The 21,317-nt window shown below is 34.5% G+C and overlaps 1 protein-coding gene across 14 annotated transcripts in view; it reads left to right on the top strand.

Moving 5' to 3' along the window:
• Positions 1-21,317, top strand: part of Ankhd1 (ankyrin repeat and KH domain containing 1) — a 112,769-nt gene that overhangs the window by 23,361 nt on the left and 68,091 nt on the right. For 13 of the 14 annotated variants that reach the window (XM_074076861.1, XM_074076858.1, XM_074076857.1 and 10 more), the window contains exons 3-10: positions 1,849-2,005; positions 3,845-3,992; positions 4,899-5,046; positions 11,776-12,009; positions 13,918-14,012; positions 16,795-17,032; positions 17,264-17,455; positions 18,963-19,072. In XM_074076861.1, coding sequence (XP_073932962.1) covers positions 1,849-2,005; positions 3,845-3,992; positions 4,899-5,046; positions 11,776-12,009; positions 13,918-14,012; positions 16,795-17,032; positions 17,264-17,455; positions 18,963-19,072 — 1,322 coding nt within the window. The remainder of the gene's footprint in view (positions 1-1,848; positions 2,006-3,844; positions 3,993-4,898; positions 5,047-11,775; positions 12,010-13,917; positions 14,013-16,794; positions 17,033-17,263; positions 17,456-18,962; positions 19,073-21,317) is intronic. The other variant, XM_074076863.1, reaches the window with a different exon arrangement.

The raw sequence follows: 21,317 nt of genomic DNA, 5'->3' as shown, positions 1-21,317 counted from the left end.
CCCTTTCTAAGACCTGTGCAAGCTAGTTGTTTACCAAATACTTTTTTTCTGTGGTTCAATATTTTAATTTGTTTTTTGGACATTGTGTTGAGCCTATAACATTTTAGAGGAATTTTAGATTTAAGTTTGTGTTTTTTAATGTTTTTAGTTATGAGATTGTATCAGATGTTACTGTTTCTTCTAAAGGAAGGTAAAATTCTTGGCACTCTTAATTTAAATTGAAATTAAGCCTGTAATCCCACCCTTGAGGCAGGAGGATTGTGAGGCCAGACTGGGCTATATAGTGAGACTCTGTTTCAAAAAACAAAAAGGAAGAAAAAAAAGTTGAATATTTTTTCCTTTAAGATTCTTGGAAAAAATTAAGAATTAAGGCCAGATTAAGAACTTTAAAACTTTTTTTCTAGCCAGGCATGGTGGTGCATGCCTATAATCCCAGAGCTCGGGAGACAGAGGCAGAACAATCAAAAGTTCGAGGCCAGTCTCAGCTACATAGTGAGACCTTGTCTCAAGTACAGAACAACAACAACAAACCTCCTTCTTTTCAAAATCATAAATGTAATACATATTATAAAATTGCTTAAGTAGTGTATGGTATGAAGTAAGTAGGTAATAAAGCCTTTTCATTATCTGTCAATGTTTACACATACTTCCAGACTTTTCCCTTTGTGGTAATATAAATACATGTGTATGTTTGAAAATACATAATTTAAAAAATGATGTAGGATCATGCTATACAAAATACAACTTTCCTTTTTTTGTGTGTGTTCACTATATTTATTGTGACTGTCCTTCCATGGCAGGTTGTGTTAATCTTTCTCCTTTTAAAGGTTCATGTAATAGTTTGTTTACCAATAATAGTTGATTTGCCAATTCCTTATTGAGGGATACTTAGCTTATTTTACAATTTTTCAGTGTTACGAATATGCTTTAGTTAACATCTGTACCTTTTTGTGTTAATATCTCTGTAGGACAGATTTCTAGAAACACACTAGGACATCACTGAATCAAGGGTTATTTGCATTTAAAGTTTTGATGTCTAGTGTCAAATTGGTCTCCCAAATTTATAGCAGTAAAAATCTCCATGAACAGTTTTGAGAGGACCTCATACACCAGACAACTTTTTTTTTGTCAATTTAATAGCTCAGAAATGATATATTACTATTTTAGGTTGCGTTCATTTTATATTATTAGTAAATTATGTGGTACTTTTTTTTTGGTGGTGCTGGGGATCAAGAAACCTAGGGCTTATTGCATGCCAAGCTAGTACTCTATCACTGAGCTACATCCCTGGTGCTGTGTGATACCTCTTTGCAAATTATGATATAAATTCACTGGATGTTGCATGTATTATTTTTTCATTTTTATTTTGCCTTAAGTTGTGGTGCCTACAAGAGTGAGCTTAATTCAAAATGTTGCCCCAGAAAATATAAGCAGATATTTGACTAAAGGAAGACAATTTTGGATTGCTTATTTAATACATTACAGAGTGTCTCCTTCATTACTACTGAAAGTAATATAGACAAATACCTGTACTAGAGATTTTACGGTATTTGAGTGAAATCTGATTTAGTCGATACAATAAGCATTATATTAAGTCACTTTTGAATTAGGTAGATGATAAATTAATATGTGCATTGTAAATATGGAAACACTAAAACATGGGTGATTATGCCAGGGTTTTGATGTTAGTGGCAAAATAGAAATTATTAACCTTAACTTCTGACTGTTGGTCTCATCCATAGAAACTGTGCCATTTCTTTGTGATAGATAATAGTATTTAGAAACGTAATTTCAATTTGCACTTTCATGGTTTTTTCCTCTGCACTACCTGACTGATGCACACTGAAGGAATTGGAAAATTGTCAACTGCAGATGGTAAAGCGTTTGCAGATCCTGAGGTACTCCGGAGACTGACATCCTCAGTTAGTTGTGCACTGGATGAAGCTGCTGCCGCACTGACACGGATGAGAGCAGAAAGTAGCCACAGTGCAGGACAAGTGGACACGTATGTGTTTAATCACTTTTACTGGGTATTAGACATTTTCTTGAGTAGATTTTTGGGAAATAGCCAATTTTGGTTAAATACATCTTTTGGAAGAGCTTATAAAAATTGATCAAATGGATATTGCATTTTAAATGAATATGTAAATATATACCTATTAAATAGATTTAAAAAACTGACTTATTTTTGTGGTACTGGGGATTGAATTCAGGACCTCATATTTACTAGACAGGCACTCAAGTACTTGAGCCACATCCCCAGTCTTATATTTTTATTTTTACATTCAGTGCTCATTAAATAATTTTGTGAAATGTTCTATATAGGATATATGGGAAATCCAAACTGAGTAAGACCTGGTTTCTGTTCTTTTCTTTTTTCTTTTTTCTCTGTCCTGGAGTTTGAACTCAGGGCCTGTACCCCTCCTGATCTCTGCTTCTTGAGTAGCTAGGATTACATGCATGAGCCACCGGCACCTGGCTTGCTTTTTATTTTTTGAAGGTTCTGGGGTTTGAACACAAGGCAGGCATTTTACAGCTTCAGTCACGCCGAACCCTAGTTATTTTTCAGATAGGATTTTGTGCTGTAATGCCCAGGACTGGCTTTGGACAGAGCTACTCTACCTATACCTCTTGTGTAGCTGGGATTACTGGTGTATACCACAATGCCTGGCTTGTTTTATGGAGATGAAGTTTCACTAACTTTTTGCCTGGGCTGGCCTTGAGCCATGATGCTCCCAATCTCTACCTCCCTAATGGCTGGAATTACAGGAACATGCCACCATGCCTGGCCCTGGTTTCTGCTTATAAAGTTTATAGTTGTAAACTCTAAAATGACTGATCGATTAGTAATAAATGAAATAGTCACTAATGCAGTAATATAGTTGCATGCTATTCAGATATGGTTGATGAACTAAGAGTATCAGCATCACATCAGAGCTTGTTAGAAATGCAGAATCCTGGACCCTGCCGCAGATGTACTGAAGTTAGAATCTGCATTTTATCAAGAAATGTGCATGATTTATATACACATTAAATTTCAAGATTTACTGTTCTAGTTAGTCATTTTATAGTGGAATTGTTTACTTAGATTTTCACCTTCAATGTTTCCAAATAAGATTATAAAAGCCATAGGATCATATCCTAAAATGTCTTTGGGAATTAAAAAAACTTGTGTATCTAGGGCTGAAGGTGTGGCTCAAGTAGTAGATCACCTCCCTAGCAAGTGCAAGGTCCTGAGTTCAAACCCCTATATGACTGACACAAAAACAAAAGCTAAGGGTCCAATGCACAGTATTTGTTACAATATGTTAAAAGATTTTTAAGTCACCTTCAGATAAAAAAGCACTTAGTTTACCAGTCAAAATCTGGACACTTTAAAAGCAGAAAATACATAGTGCTTTAATTCTGAACTCCATAATTAAACACTGTCTTTATTAGTTGCCTGAGAAAGTATAAATTTGCTTTTTTCTTTTTTTTCTTTTGGCGGTATGGGGTTTGAACTCAGGACCTCATGCTTGCGAGATAGGTGCTTTACCAACTCTACACCCCAAGTGTCTGTTTTGAAGACTGCTTATTGTCTTTTAGAAATCAACTTCAAATATAAAAGTACTTAGTTTACCGGGAAGATTTTGAAAGATAAAAGTGACAGCTATTTTCAAATTCACATTTTGGCTTAATTGAAGTACATGAATAATTAGAGCTGCAAATAGCATGCTCAGCAAATAAGATGTTCATTCAATTTTATCTTAAACATTTTTCTGTGTATGACTATATTTTATGTAATTTCTTATCATAGGATCCTGAGTCTTTCTCTTAGTTAATTGTTCAATGGTTTTGTTTTCAGTCGCAGTCTGGCAGAAGCTTGCTCAGATGGAGATGTGAATGCTGTTCGTAAATTGCTAGATGAAGGCAGAAGTGTAAATGAACATACTGAAGAAGGAGAAAGCCTGCTCTGTTTGGCTTGTTCAGCAGGGTATTATGAATTAGCACAAGTAAGCACAAATCATTTTTAGTAATTAAAATTGCAGAAGAGTTTTGATGTTTTATTTATTTTCATTACTTTAAAGGAAATTATAATTAGAGGCTAGGGTCTCCCCTTCCCCTTTTTCTTTTTGGGATTACGTAAAATAGAAGTAGACAGTTCAATTTTTTTGCCTGTACATGTAATGGGCATGTTTCATTTTTCCGCCACTTACTTAAAGTTAATCCTAATGAGTAAGAAAGAGAAATAATAATCATATTTTAAACTTGTTTTTAAAAATAATACATAACTAAGGTAGGTGTGGTGATACATGCCTATAATCCCAGCACTTGGGAGTCTGAGGGAGGAGGATCAAAAGTTTGAGATTAGCCTAGGCTGTATAGTGAGTTCCAGGCCAGGCTGGTCTAGATAGGGAGACCCTGTCTCAAAAAAATCTAAAACAAAACAACAAAATCAAATTATAATGGAAAGTAGAGGTTTGTTTTCATTGTATTCAGATTACCCTAATTCTTTCAAATTTTTTTCTCGTGTGTTAGATCAATATTGGGATATAGCCATTTTTGCTGCTCTTGCCAGACAACCTTAAGCATAACATAAATTCTTTGACAAGAGCAGTCACGTTTTATAATAAGATAGGTAATGAGAGCTTACTTTATTTCAAGATTAATATGTAACGGCATTGTAAAACATGGCATCTGATCAGGCATTGTGGCCAGTGAAAATTGATATGTTTTCCCAAAGTGTGATTACTTTTGATTTATTTCCATCACTACTGTAAAAGATTATTTTCCCAGATTCAGGATTTTCTCTAGTAATACTATTAATAATAAAAACTAACAATTTCTTTCTCTGTGTGTGTGTGTGTGTGTGTGTGTGCGCGCGCGTGTGTGTGCGTGTGTGTGTATGTGTTTTAAAGGTATTGCTAGCTATGCATGCTAATGTTGAAGATCGAGGGAATAAAGGAGACATAACTCCTTTGATGGCAGCTTCCAGTGGAGGTTATTTAGATATTGTAAAATTATTACTTCTTCATGATGCAGATGTCAACTCCCAGTCTGCAACAGGTATGTAAAGAATGATATTTAAATAAGAGAAAAATTAATGTGATTAATTGTAATGGGTAAAAATTTATTACTGAGAAAAACTAATGTAACCTATGGAAAAAAAAATCTAAACTTTTTGTATAGAATCTCTAAGTAAAATGCAATTTAATTTGGTATATGTAAAAGTCTTTTTTGGTGGTGGGGGGGCGGGGGGGGCAAAGTCTCACCTGGTATCAGTTCACAGTCTTCTTGCCTTACTCTCTGTAGTGCTAGGATTATAAGTGTGCATCATTCCAGGTTTCAAAAGTCTCTACAACAATTTGGTACATGGCACACCTGTAACTGCAGCACATGGGAAACTGAGGAAGGAGGATTATGAGTACAAATCTGGCCTGGCTACATAATGAGACCCTGTCTTTAAAAAAATCAATCTTTAAAACAAATTTAGGGTCAGGGTGCCTGGTGCCACAGGCCTGTAATCCCAGCACTTGAAGGCACAGCTAGGAGAATCTAAAGTTAACTATGTAGCTTGAGCTACATAGTTCTGGGTCATTCTGGGTTACAAAGCAAGATCCTGTGACAAAAAAAAAAAAAAAAAAAACAAACCCAAACCTATCAAGATTATGCTGGGCATGGTGGCTCATGCCTATAATCCTAGCTGTTACGAAGATGGAATTCAGGAGGATGTGGACCAGCCTGGGCAAACAGTTAGTGAGATCCTATCTCAAACAGTAAAAATAGGTGGGCATGGTGACATCTCTTAGTCTGTTATCCCAGCTACTCAAGAAGTATAAATAGGGGGATCATGGTTCAACCCATTGTGGACATAAATGTAAGACTTTATTCATAAATATCTAAAGGGTTGGAGGTGTGGCTCAAGTGGTAGAGCACCATCTTTGCAAGCATGAAGCCCTGAGTTCAAGCTTCAGTACCACCAAAAAATAAACAAAAGAAAACAACTAAAGTAAAAAGGGTTGTGTATGTGGTTCAAGTGATAGCGTACCTGCCTACCAAGTACAAGGCCTTCAGTTCAAATCCCAGTACCGAAAAGAAAAAAGTTTTTCTGTTACAGTTTTTTCCCCTATGATATATGATGCATAATGAGGCAAAGTTATGAACTATATTTCTTATAATTCTTTATTTGATTTAAATATAACCCCCTGACTTTAGATTATAGAGTAATTTGAGAGTGTTTATCCCCACAGGAATTTTTATGTGAAGTATGCTGAATATTTTTATTATAAGATATTCTTGTATAGCATAAAAGCTAAACTACCCTAGTACTAATACTCTTTTAGTTGTTTATGTATTGCATATGGTCATCTGTCTTGAGTTATATATATATATATATATATTTGATAATGGGTTTCCTTGGGTTTAATTTATGTGCTAGTGAAGTAACCACATAGCTTTTTAAAAAATTAAGTAATGAAAGCGTATCAGTTTTCCATTCCACTAAATAAATGTTAAATGCAGCTTAATTTATTTTTTAAATGAATAAGACTCCTTAGAACGGATTGCAGGTTGTTTTGCTGACTACTTTCTTTTTTGTAGTAACATTAACTTGTATAACTTCTGAGAGGGCTAAAAAATTGAATTCTATATAGATGGGGTTCTGAAATAGTCTTTTTGCTGAACCTTTAAAATAATCTTTAGTTTCTTGTGGTTAGATGGTTAAAGCATTTCCCCACCCACAAAACAAAATAGGAAAGAAATAAGTGGCAGACCAAAAGGTCTTTTAAAGAAGTATTTCTTTTGAAAGAGTTACATTGAGGAGAATATGTACCTGTCGTATTGGGTCATGTTGTAAATGTAGATGAAAAATATGTGTCAGAAGGAAACTGTACCTAAGTCAATAAATTGTCTTATGAGTAAATCTGTAGTGATAAAGGAGAAGTTAAAAAACATTTAAAAAATGAATGTGTATAAAAAGAAAATGTTAATGGGGCGAAGTGTGTGGCTTACCTCTCTAATCCTCCCATAGAGATTGGGAGGATCATGATTCCAGGTCAGTTGGGACAGGAGTTAGCAAGAACCCATCTTGACCAATAAACTGGACATGGTTTATATGAGCATGCACACCTGTCATCCCAGGTATGCCGGAGGCTGTATGAGACTGGCCGTGGGCAAAAATACAAGACCCTATCAGAAAAATAACTATAGCAAAAAAGGACTAAAGGTATCAAGTGATAGAATGCCTACCTAGTAAGCAGAAGGCCCTGAGTTCAAACCCAGTACTGGCAAAAAACAAAAATTAAATGTTTCTAAGTTATATCATATTGAAAGAAAGGAGTAATTTTGAGTAATACATTTTTTTTTTTTGGTGGTACCAGGGTTTGAACTCAGAACCTCACATTTGCTAGGCAGGCGCTTAACACTTGAACCATTCTGCCAGCCTTTCATTAGATTTTTAGATAAATATTAAAAGTGTTTTGATAAGCTGAGGAAGTGTTTGAAAAGAATAAAATGGCCTATTTATAATAAACCCTTGCCAGAATTTTTTCAGCAAATATTTATTATATTACAAAAGTTCATAGTTTTAGAGGCCTCAAGTATAATCTCTATCCTTAAGTAGGTTGTCAGTTAGTCAAAGAGACAATATAAAGTAACACATATACAACTGGACAGTTTCAACATAATACTAATATTAATATTAATGTTATTATTATTACTGCTTCTGCTATCACCACCATTACTGCCACCTCCCACCAAGCTAATTTTTTTCTGTTTTTATATGAAATTTCAATATAAAAATGATAAAACTTATCTTAGAAAGGCTTGCCACTCTGCCTGTCATTTATTTAACACAGAAAATATCTTATGTTTATGTAAAAGAAAGTTGGTATGAGCCATTAGACTTAATTTTTTATCTAATTATAAAAGTAATATGTAGACATTGTAAGAACACTTGAGAAATGTGGAAAAGCAGAAAAGAATCAAAGATTACTCTCCTGTAATTTCTGTGGCACAGAATATACCATCATTACCATGTTAATATATTTAATTTCTTCCAACATTTTTGAGGTATAAAGGTGCATACCTATGTGCAATTTTGCTTGATTTTACTTATTTTCTATTTGATTAACTATTCTTTATTAACATTTTTCAAGGAAGTATAATATTACATTGCATTCCTACAATGCCATACCATTTTGGTGTGGGAGGGGAACAGCAAAAGATTTACAATTAAGTTAATTAAATTACTTGGTCTTACTAATAATGAACAAACTGAGAAAGAATATATGAAAACAATTCCACTTACAATAGCCTGAAAAAAAATCAAATACCTAGGTGTAAACCTAACAAAGGATGTGAACGACCTCTACAAGGAATACCATAAATTTCTGAAGAAAGAGATTGAGGAAGACTATAGAAAGTGGAGAGATCTCCCATGCTCATGGATTGGTAGAATCAACATAGTAAAAATGTCTATACTCCCAAAGGTAATCTACATGTTTAATGCAATTCCCATCAAAATTCCAATGACATTCATTAAAGAGATTGAAAAATCTACCATTAAATTTATATGGAAACACAAGAGGCCACGAATAGCCAAGGTAATACTCAGTCAAAAGAGCAATGCTGGAGGTATCACGATACCTGACTTCAAACTGTATTACAAAGCAATAACAATAAAAACAGCATGGTACTGGCACAAAAACAGACACGAAGACCAGTGGAACAGAATAGAGGACCCAGATATGAAGCCACACAACTATAACCAACTTGTCTTTGACAAAGGAGCTAAAAATATACGATGGAGAAAAGACAGCCTCTTCAACAAAAACTGCTGGGAAAACTGGTTAGCAGTCTTCAAAAAACTGAAACTAGATCCATGTATATCACCCTATACCAATATTAACTCAAAATGGATCAAGGATCTTAATATCAGACCCCAAACTCTAAAGTTGATACAGGAAAGAGTAGGAAATACTCTGGAATTAGTAGGTATAGGTAAGAACTTTCTGAATGGAACCCCAGCAGCACAGCAACTAAGAGATAGCATAGATAAATGGGACTTCATAAAACTAAAAAGCTTCTGCTCAACAAAAGAAATGGTCTCTAAACTGAAGAGAATACCCACAGAGTGGGAGAAAATATTTGCCAACTATACATCAGACAAAGGACTGATAACCAGAATATATAGGGAACTTAAAAAACTAAATTCTCCCAAAATTAATGAACCAATAAAGAAACGGGCAAGTGAACTAAACAGAACTTTCTCAAAAGAAGAAATTCAAATGGCCAAAAAACACATGAAAAAATGCTCACCATCTCTAGCAATAAAGGAGATGCAAATTAAAACCACACTAAGATTCCACCTCACCCCTGTTAGAATAGCCCTCATTAGCAACACCACCACCAACAGGTGTTGGCGAGGATGTGGGGGATAAAGGAACCCTCTTACACTGTTGGTGGGAATGTAAACTAGTACAACCACTCCCTGTATAGCTATCCTTATCTTAACCAGCAAAAACCCTTGTTCCTTCCTATTATTGCTTACTCTCTCTACAACAAAATTAGAAATAAGGGCAAAATAGTTTCTGCTGGGTATTGAGGGGGTGGGGAGGAGAGAGAGGGGACAGAGTGGGTGGTAAGGGAGGGGGTGGGGGCAGGGGGGAGAAATGACCCAAGCCTTGTATACACATATGAATAAAAAAAAAAAAGTTCAAATCCTAGTACTGGGGGAAAAAAAGCATAAGTCTTCCAAAAAATTAACTTGGTCTAGTTAACAGCATCATGCAGTGTATATACTCTTTGGATGAGTACTTCCATCAAAGAAATTTTTAAATTTCTCCTTGAGGATTCTTGGAGATTGGAGATTATTGAATTCATTGGGCTTTAAAGTAATTTTCAGGGCTAATAGAGCAGCTCAAGAGGTATAACGGCTGCCTAGTAATGGTGAGGCCCTGGTCCCTAGGTTACCTATCTCATTCTGTAGGTTTTTAGGAATCTATAGTAAGGGGAATGGAGTGGGGGATTTTGAGGTTTTTGGAACAGTTTGAAACTTCTCCACTTCCAAACAGTTTGGAACTTCTCCACTGATGGCTTTTTTTGTTTGTTTTTAAATTTTTATTGTTTTTACATTTACTTGTGTATACATTACACTAATGGCTTTAACTCATACGTCATTGGGAAAATTTTGAGAAGGAAATTACTTCATCTTCTCACCAGATATTCCTAGTCAAGTTCATTTAAGTGCAGGATAACATTTAATGATGAAGATTATGTGTATTACTGGGGATTGAACCCAGGGCCTTGTACATGCCACAGACAAGTGCTCTTACCATTGAACCATATCCCTAGTTCCCTACTCACCTTTTGTGGTCTAATCCAAATGTAGCTGCTGGGCTGGTGGAGTATCTCAAGTGGTAGTACCTGCCAACCAAGCATGAGACTCCTGAGTTCAAACCCCAATACTACCAAAAACAAACAACAAACACCTAAATGTAGCTGGTTCCTTTTTTTTTAATTTTTTTTTTTTTTCTGAGACTGGGGTTTGAACTCAGGGCTTTGTGTTTGCAAAGCACATGCTCTACCATTTGAGCCATACCTCCAGTCCATTTTGCTTTGGTTCTTTTGGAATTGGGGGAGGTCTCATAAATACTTGCCTGGACTGACTTTGAACCATGATTCTCCCGATGCCAACCTCCCAAGTAGCTAGGATTATAGGTGTGAGCCACTAGTGCCAGGCTGCTTCCTTTTTTAAAAAAAAGAAGAAAAAACTAACAACCCTCCCACCACACATACTTTATCAAGATATATTTTTCGTGTTTTAAGTGTACAGTAATTTTCTAGTAGATTTCTAAAGTTGTGCAGTCATCACTACAATCTAATTCTAAAACATTTCCATCACCACAAAAAGATCACTGTCTATTTGTAGTCTTTTCAGTTTCAGACAAGCACTGGTCGATTTTCTGTCTCTATAGATTTGCCTTTCCCAGACATACTATATTTTTAGACATTTATAATATGTCATCTTCTGTATTGAGTTTTTTTTTTTCATTTTTCTTTTATTATTCATATGTGCATACAAGGATTGGTTCATTTCTCCCCACTGCCCCCACCCCCTCCCTTACCACCCACTCCGCCCCCTCCCTCCCCCCCCCAATACCCAGCAGAAACTATTTTGCCCTTATTTCTAATCTTGTTGTAGAGAGAGTATAAGCAATAATAGGAAGGAACAAGAGTTTTTGCTGGTTGAGATAAGGATAGCTATACAGGGCATTGACTCACATTGATTTCCTGTGCGTGGGTGTTACCTTCTAGGTTAATTCTTTTTGATCTAACCTTTTCTCTAGTACCTGTTCCCCTTTTCCTATTGGCCTCAGTTGCTTTGAGGTATCTGCTTTAGTTTCTCTGCGTTAAGGGCAACAAATGCTAGCTAGTTTTTTAGGTGTCTTACCTATCCTCACCCCTCCCTGTGTGCTCTTGCTTTTATCATGTGCTCATTCTGAGTGAGGTTAGCCTGGCTCAAAAAAAACCAAAAATCGTATGTTCTCCCTCATATGTGGACATTAGATCAAGGGCAAACACAACAAGGGGATTGGACTATGTATTGAGTTTTTAAGGAAATCATTTAGTCAGTGAGAAAATTAAGATCATGCTTCTAGCTAATGACAAAAAAAATTGAGATTGTAGTTGTAGTAGTTTATGTAAAGTAATTGAAGAGGTATAACTAGAGCAGTAGCATAATTGTACTTGTATCTCTTGTGTCATAATTTTGTGTTTCCTTTTATTTTTTGTTAGGAAACACTGCACTAACTTATGCCTGTGCTGGAGGATTTGTTGACATTGTGAAAGTGCTACTTAATGAAGGTGCAAATATAGAAGATCATAATGAAAATGGGCATACCCCCTTAATGGAAGCAGCCAGTGCAGGTCATGTGGAAGTTGCACGAGTTCTGCTAGAGCATGGTGCAGGCATCAATACTCATTCTAATGAATTCAAAGAAAGTGCTCTTACACTTGCATGCTACAAAGGTACTCTATATGTGTATTAATATTTATAATTTTTCATAAAAACTTTGAATATTTGAGTATTAAGTATTTGAGTTAACTTTATGTTGTTTTCCCTGTTATATAAAATTAAGAGATTATATAGAAAGCCCATTTTCGTTTGTATTTTCAATAGTATAGATTCCCAGTGTATGTTTCTTTATTATTTTCAAATTTATTCAATTAGCCATGAAGTCAACCCAACCATGTAGTACAGATGGAGTTTCCATTATTTTATTTTACATGATTCTTTCCAGCCTTTATTTAAAAATAATAATACACACATAAAAATACTAATACACACAATATAGAAAACCTGAAAAATATGGGATAGTACAAAGAAAGTTTGAAATGACATGTAATCCTGCTGTATAAATATTATAGTGTATGTACTTTCACTGTATTTTTAAGTGTTTCTAAACAAATACATATATATGAAATCATACTCAACACTTTTTTAATAGTCTGCTTATTTTTTTAGCAGTATATCACGAACATTTTCCCATCTCAGTAAATGTTCTCGATCACATAGTATTTCAGTTTAGCTTATATTTGGGTGCATATATCATAAAGCCCAAATCAATAATGATTTGAAAAAAGAAGACCAAGAGTAGCAGTCTGGGGCTAGAATGTAGTTCAATTGTCATTAAGATCTCAGAATTCTGTTTTTCTTTTCTACCATTCAAGTATGTGATTTCTTTCTACAAGGTTACCTATAAGCCAAGAGGGTAGCTAGAGCTCCAGCAGTTCATATTCTAGGAAGGAGGAAGACGATAAGAGCAAAATAGGGAGTGCCCTTCAAAGAGTCCTCCTAGAAGTTTTGCCTTGTAGCTCCCACTTAAATTTGGAAGTGTAGTTATTTTAGTCAGGTATGTTGCCACCCAGATAAAATTGGAATTTGGTTAGAATAGGCATGGGTATTTTATAGGGAGCTAGCTGTCTCTGCCAAAGAGATCAAATGGATACACCATAATTGCCTTTGGTTGGACACTTGAATTGTTCCCAGTTTTTCACTATTATTGAAAACACTGTGATAACATCCTTGTGCAGACATTTTTGCCTAATCTCTGATTATTTCCTTAGGATAAATTCCTGGAAGTGGAATTGCTTGGTCAAAGGGTATGGACATTTTTAAGGCTTTTGATACATATTGCCAAATTGCCTTCTAGAAAGGTTGAGCCAATTTACACTCCCACCTGCAGTGTTTGAGAGTGTCCTTTATCCCACCTTACACCCTCACCAACACTGGGTATTATCATTCTTTTTAATATTTGCCATTTTGATAGTTAAGAAATGGTGTTTCGTTTTAATTTGTATTTCTTTAATAGGAAGATTTTATATCTTTTCATCAGTTTAATATTCATTTGTATTTCTTTTTTGAATTACCATTTCATATCCTTCACCCATTTTTCTACTAGAGTGTTTATTTTTTTCCTTATTGACTGTTAAGGCCTTTTATATATTAAATGTGTCTGTTAAGAGGCTTGGGATTATTTTAAACGGAGTTTTCTATGCCTACTCATTGCCACAGTGAGTTTATGGTTATTTTTAAGTGTTTTTCTAGAAAATATCTAAAGATACTTTACTTGGCTTTCTATTTGATTTCAGTGTTTTGATTTGATAAGTAGTTTATATAGATTAAATGAAAGAATATGCATTATTGCTTTACTTAAGTAAAGAATTATGTTCTGTTGGATCAATTCAATTTTTAAAATGTAGATAATAATACCTTGATGAGAGCTGGCTATTGTTTTGGGTTGGCTTTGTAGAATTGTCATTGAATTCAAAATAAGTACTAAAAAATTGTATATAGGTACCTGAGAGAAAAAGATTTTCCATTTTAACACTTGCATATTTAATTGATAGTCACTTTTAAAACTATTTTTTTTTAAGGTCATTTGGATATGGTTCGATTCCTACTTGAAGCTGGTGCAGATCAAGAGCACAAAACAGATGAGATGCACACTGCCTTAATGGAGGCTTGCATGGTAAGTTTAATTGCACTCACTTTAATCTGCTGAGAATTATTAATTTGTATTTGGTTCATATAATTTCTTAAGATAATTCTAAATTAAACACAGTCAATGCTTTAAAATATGTGCTTTTGGAAGAGGATAGTAGCTTGTAATCTTGGTTTTTGTATGGTACTGGGGTTTGATCTTAGGGCCTCACATTTGCTAGGCAGGCATTCTACTCCTTGAGCCACTCCACCAGCCCACAACATGTAATCTTAAAGTAATGTGTTTGGCTTTAAAGATATTAACAGAACCTTAATTTTGTAGATAGTAGGTATATTTCTTATATTTTTATAGCTTCATAGTAAAATCTTATCAAGAAAACTGACCTTAAAATATGCCTTAGATATTTTGAGAGCATATCCTCTTAATAACCTATTAGTGTTTAGTTGTTTCTTATAAACATGCCAATCTAGAATTATATATACATATGTAGTTTTTTTTTTTCTTTAAACTCAGGGCCTGTGCAAAAAAGGGCTAGTGGAGTGGCTCAAATCACATTTTTTGAACTCTTGTTTGGCATATGCATAGTTTTGAGATTGGTTTGACCTTTTTTATTATTATATGAAGTCTTTGTCTCTGGTGATTTTTTTTTCCCCCCCCTGAGGTTTCCTTTATTTGCTATTATAGCTATTCCTTCTTTCTTCTAATTAATGTTTGCTTTATGTGTTTTTTGGTGGGACAGGGGTTTGAACTTAGTGCTTCATGTTCGCAAAACAGATATTCTGCCACTTGAGCCATGTCTGTAGTCCTTTTGCACTGGTTCTTTTAGAAGTGGTTCTTGCAAACTATATTCTTTTCTTTTAACCTGTAATTCATAACACTGCAGTCTGAATTACAGATAATATTATATTTGGATCATACTTTGTAACTCACTGTCATTCTATTTTTTAATTGGTTTATTTAGCTCTTTTACATTTTATATAATTATTGGTATGTTATGTTCTGATTCTGTCAATTTGTTCATCCATTTTTTTGTTTATTTTCTTTAACACATTAGTGAGATTGCTTTCATTGATTATTTCATATTTGGATTATAAGTCACGTGTTTTCTGTCTCTTAATTTGTCTAGTTAATTTTTCAGTAAGTCATACCTTATGGATGATACCTTTAGAAGCTCTTGATTATTCTGTCCTTCATTAAGACCATTAAGTTTTGTTCTGGTGCGCCTGTATAAGTGGATCACTTTGATCCTATTGAGACTCAATTTTGCCTTACTTCTACTTAGTCCTTGTGCTTTGTCCATGAGGATGACCTATCATCTAAACTGAAAGCCTGTGGTATTCACCATTGTCTATCCATTTGGGCTAATCCTGAGCTCTCAACATCTCCAGCCTTTTAGCATCTATTCTCTGCTGGGCATCCTGGAGTTTCAGCCTTGGTGTTTTCAGCTCAGGAGTTGCCCAAGTATCTGAAGAGACTTTTATAGAGAGTTTTGGGATCCTTCTCTGTGTTTTCCTTTTCTCTGGAGCCTTAAAATCCATTCTTTAATTTCTAACTATCTTAGCTGCCTTGTATTCTGATGTTTGTTTCATTTTCCAGCAAAATAGTCATTCTCTATTTAGGGTCTGTTTCCCTTGGCCAGTTTGGAAGGAACACAGGGAGAAAGCTGGAATGAATGGAGGATATCTCATGTGTTCCTTTCTTTTGGTGATTGTTGCCCAACTTTTCTGTCCCATTTCTTCACTTACTAGAAACACACACACACACTTTTTTCCCCAGCTTTTAAAGTTGTTTGTGGTAGGAGAGTAATCCCAATTACGGCTACTAAGACCAAAGTCTTAGTTTTTTAAAAAGTAAAATTATAATGCTGATATTAGACCTTTAAGATTCTAATTTTTTTTAGTTCTTAATTTTTAATTTTTTTTCCTTTGGCAGAAATAATATTGTTTCTTAATATCAGAAAGTGCCTAGTACAGTTACTCTTCTAATTCATGAACTCAATAGGTTAGCAGAATCTATAGAGTTTGAAAAATCTAAATAAATTCAAATCAAATAATTCAAGTGACGCCTAGGGCCTAGGTACCTAGCCAATTGTATCTATCTGTAGGTTACAATAGCAATTTCTTGATCTGAAGACATTTATAAATCCTAATTTTCTTTTCAATTCAAAATGTATTTCAAATACCAATAACTCAGTATATCAGATGATTTAGTAATTTGGTTAAAAATATCTTTGTAAAATTCTTTGTCTTGATACAGCAAGCTACTGTGATGAGGAATATATAGGGCAGGCTCAATCCACAGAGGTTTATTCTGGGGACATATTCCTCAAGTGATAATGACTTCACAGTTTATTGTGCTTTTTGTTTGTTTGTTGTTGTTGCCAAGCCTTTGTTTATAAAATAGTTCTAATACAGTTTCTACACTTGAACTTAACACCCTCTCACTGTGAAGGTATGGCTGTATTTCACCTGGCAGTTGTATAAATAGTAGGTACTGTTAACAATGGGTTTAATAGTTTTTAAAACTTCAAAGTATATGGAAATTTAAAATTGTTTAGAATTGTAACTGTAAGTCACCAAGTCTAATTGTGTTAGAACACTTTAGGCTTGGTCAAAATTAAGGTAAAATTATTTTAAACATTATTTTAAAAATAATACCAGTGAAGTTTTGAAAAGGCTCAGATGGGCATCTAAGCTAAGTCCTCTAATATTCCTTTATGTCTTTAATCTTTTGCTTATCTTCTCTTGCTTAAACAAAAATCTCAAAACAAAAAACATTCTCTCTTTGCTTTACCTCCGAAAATCTCCAGGATGGACATGTAGAAGTGGCACGTTTGCTTTTGGATAGTGGTGCTCAAGTGAACATGCCTGCAGATTCATTTGAGTCTCCCTTGACACTAGCTGCCTGTGGAGGACACGTTGAGTTGGCAGCTCTGCTAATTGAAAGGGGAGCGAATCTTGAAGAAGTTAATGATGAAGGATACACTCCCTTGATGGAAGCTGCTCGAGAAGGACATGAAGAGATGGTGGCACTGCTATTAGCACAAGGTAAAACAGTTGTACCTCTCTTAAAAGAAAATTAGTTTTCATTGAGTGTTTTAGGTCATTATCAGTCAAGTTTACTACACTAGAATACTGGGGTTTTTTGCACTGATAACAAAAATAAATTCTTAACACCGGGGAAGGAAGACCAGGAGAAGACAGAAATGATAATCACAAATCATATTATCTTTATTATAATTCTCTTACAACTAATTTTCTCATTTTATGTTTTTTTAGGAGCAAATATAAATGCCCAGACAGAAGAAACCCAAGAAACTGCTCTTACTTTGGCTTGCTGTGGAGGATTTTCTGAAGTTGCAGACTTCCTGATTAAGGCAGGGGCTGATATAGAACTTGGCTGCTCCACACCTCTGATGGAGGCTTCTCAGGAGGGACATCTGGAGTTGGTTAAATATTTGCTGGCTGCTGGTATGTAGCTTTAAAAATAAAATGCCTGTAGCACAGAAAGAAAAATACAATAATGCTTCACTTATATGTGGAATCTAAAAAAAACTGAACTTACACAAATAGAGAGTAGAATGGTATTTACTGGAGTCTTGGGGTAGAGGGAGGGGTGAAGAGTACACAGGGAAAGGGGAGAGATCTATTGGCACAGCATGGTAGCTATAGTTAAAAATCATGTAGTATATATTTCAAAATTTCAGAAAGAGTAGATCTAGATGTTCTCACCATAAGCAAATAAGTATGTGAAGTGATAGACATGTTAATTGCTTGATTTAATTATAGTGTACACATTTTTAAGTATTATTTGTCAATTAGACATAAAATTGGGCTGGTGATGTACCTCAGAGGTAGAGTGCTTGCCTAGTATATATGAAGTCCTGGGCTTCTTAGGCTCATGCCTGTAATCTTAGCTACTCAAATAAATAAATAAATAAATGTATAAAAAGTGGGACAATGTGAATCGTTTGTCGATAAGATTAGCTCAAGTTCTTTGATATGATTTCATTATAGTCTATTACAGTTTCCTTGCCTTCTGATGTGGTAAAGTTTTCTAGACTCCTTTTACGCATTTCCTGCTTAGTCTTAGAATCAGTCATTTCTCTAAGAAGCTCTAATCCTATTTAGTAGAAATTGGTATTTAGAGACTACAGTGACAACCTACAAATGCATTTTCTGCTTGGTCTGTCATTGTCTCTAGGCCTTTTCAGTTGGTTAGGAAATATGTATTTTTCTTACAGATTAAAAAATACATTATGAATTTATGTGAATACTTCCAACTCAGAACCGTAGGATTTTTATTTAACCTCATTAATCTTGTGTTTTCTCTTAACCACGCCAAAAATTTTGGTTCTTACTGAATATTTACTCATATTTGATTTGTAAAATAAATACCTTAGAGCTATCTCAGAATACAAACCAATAACAATAGCATCAGTATGATTTCCAAAACCATTAATTGTTTAAAACATTTTTATTTCTTTGGTTTGTTTTTGTAGCTCTTCTATTCTTAGGGTATTTTTATTAGGGTATACTGGCAAATTTCTGTGTTTTAAGGTCACTTGGCTTACTACTTTTTTTGTGAGACTAAAAGTATTTTTATGGAGTGTATTTAAAGGAAGATAAGGAAGCCTAAAACATATTCTGGCTGGGCACCGGTGGCTCATTCCTATAATCCTGGCTACTCAGCAGGCACAGATCTGGAGGATCACTGTTTACAGCCAACCCAGGCAAATAGTTCATGAGACCCAATCTCAAAAAAACCCATAGAAGAAATTGGTAAGAATGCCTGCCTAGACAGTGTGAGACCCTGAGTTCAAGTCCCAGTGCTCCTCCACCCCCCAAAAAATGAATTCTGATGATGCTTTCACATTTTGAATTCTTCAGTTTTACCAGATTGCAAATTTGGACCATCTAATATAATTCTACAGTTCACAAAGTAAACTTGTGATATTTTTGTTTGTTTGTTTGCTAGGAGCTAATGTACATGCTACAACAGCAACAGGAGACACAGCCCTAACCTATGCTTGTGAAAATGGACATACGGACGTTGCCGATGTATTGCTTCAAGCAGGGGCTGATTTAGTAAGATATTTTTAATTTCAAATATTTTTGCATGAATGTTAATATTTACTCATTCATATTTAACATTTAGAAAATACTGATAAAGATCAGTAGTTTACATGCTTTATATAAAATGACTTGAAAAAGCTTGGCCACTTGCAGTTGATGCATGTATTAAGTGTACTTGAAAACAATGTTTAATAGGGCATACTGATTTCCTATAAAACTGTTAGTTTTTTTTCTCACCCCACCCCTATTTGATGTTCCTTTACTTTTTAAACTGCCATTCATTAGACATACTATGAATTCAGTGATGTGTTCACACAACAGAATATGTCAAATTACTTTGAGTAATTTTTTTTGGTTTTCTAATTAGTAATTTTTTTAAAAAGCTGCTTTTGTTAAACATCCTCCTAATAACATTATAATGTTCTTTTTCTGTTTTGTATTTTCTGTTTGGGCTTTTCAGAATTTCAAATTAGATGACAGGTTCATATTATCATCTTTATAACTATGGAATATTTCAAATAATACAACTGACACTATAACTATTAAAAGGTTCATGCTTCTTTTATTTTTTGAGGCTGCTTAAACTGCCTTATGAGTTTCTTGGCTAGGCTCAGTGGCTTAAGCCTGTAATCCTGGCTACTTGGGAGGTAGAGATTGAGGAGAGGATTATGATTGAAGGCCAACATGGCACAAAGCTCATGAGACCCCATTTCAATGGCTGGGTACAGTGGCATGCACCTGTCTTCCCTAGCTATGCAAGGTAACAAAAATAGGAGGAGGATTGCTGTCCAGGCTGGCAAAGGTATAAATAGAGATCATACCTCTAAAATAAGCAACACAAGCCAGGCACCAGTGGCTCATACCTATAAACCTAGCTACTTGGAAGACTGAGATCAGGAGGATCATGGTTTGAGGCCAGCCTGGGCAAATAGTTTGTGAAGCCCCATCTCCAAAATAACCAGAGCAAGGGCTGGTGCAGTGGCTCAAGTAGTACGGTGCCTGCCTAGCAAATATGAGGCCTCGAGTTTAAACCCCAGCACCACCAAAAGGAAAAAAAAAAAGAAGTAGTAATATTAACAAAATAACCAGAGCAAAATGGATTGAAAGTGTAGCTCAAGCCATAGAGTGCCTGCTTTGCAAGTGGCAGAATTTTCTTATCTATTTCTTAAAATCTGTGTGAGACATACATAGCTATGTATGTAGAGAATTGACCTTACTGGTTTCAGTTACTTTGAATAAGCTGCAAATATTGCCTTTTAAATTATTTCCAATAACAGACATTCCCAAATAGATACTTGAGAACATTGTTGGGAAGTAATTGCCTAAAGTTATTTAATATGATTATGCTATTAACTTTTCTACTGTATACTTAGAATTATAATGCTCACTAGCATTCATTCTTATTAATCAGGATCTGTTCTATCGTTTAAAATTTCTGAGAGGTACTTTTTTTTTTTTAGTGAGAATTATCCCAGATAAGTAGATCTCAGTCTTCTGCATTCTTTTATGTCTTTTCCCCTTTTTTAAGAGTTGCTTTGGATCATCTATAAGAATTAGGAATTGAAGTATTTCATCACTTGAAATAAATAGGATTGATTATAAAACCTTAGATACTATAGCCAAAGGTAGATTGTCTCTCCTTCTTCCACCTTTTTGTAACAAAGTCATTCTCTTAACCTGTTTGTTCAGAGTTCTTTTGAAAATCTTATATGGAAAGAGGGAAACTATTGGGTAAATGTGCTCTACTGTACAGTAAAACCTTACTCTCATTTTGACTGAGTTAAAAATTTATTATGAAATATTTTTATTTTTTCTTTTTGGTAGGACTGTGGTTTGAATTCAATCTGTTTTCACATTCATAGTTGTATGTAATTATAGTCATAGTGCAATATAGTTGTTTTCTATTTTTTATAAACATATTCTATAATAATGTTTCTATATTGATAGTCTTGATATCATTACCCTTCCAAAATACTTCCATCAAATTGGTGAGCCATAATCATTCACTTATTCAGTTTTTGACTTGCTTTTGAAAATACTGTTCGATTTAATAATGTCATGTGCATAGTAATTTTTTTCTTTTGCATTATTTCATAATTGATTTTAACTTTAAAAAACATTGATATTGCCTGTTTCATGATTTTGCTATCTGTGGGGAGATATCTCAGTTTTTAATATTGAACTTTCTCTGGTAAGGAAAAGCAATAATGGTTCTTCAGTATGAAAAAGTACGATAGTTTTGATATTTAAGACCTGG

This window comes from Castor canadensis, chromosome 6 (genome assembly GCF_047511655.1).
Source record: "Castor canadensis chromosome 6, mCasCan1.hap1v2, whole genome shotgun sequence".
NCBI classification, from domain to species: Eukaryota; Metazoa; Chordata; class Mammalia; order Rodentia; family Castoridae; genus Castor; species Castor canadensis.
This window is presented reverse-complemented; position numbering and strand designations above follow the sequence as displayed.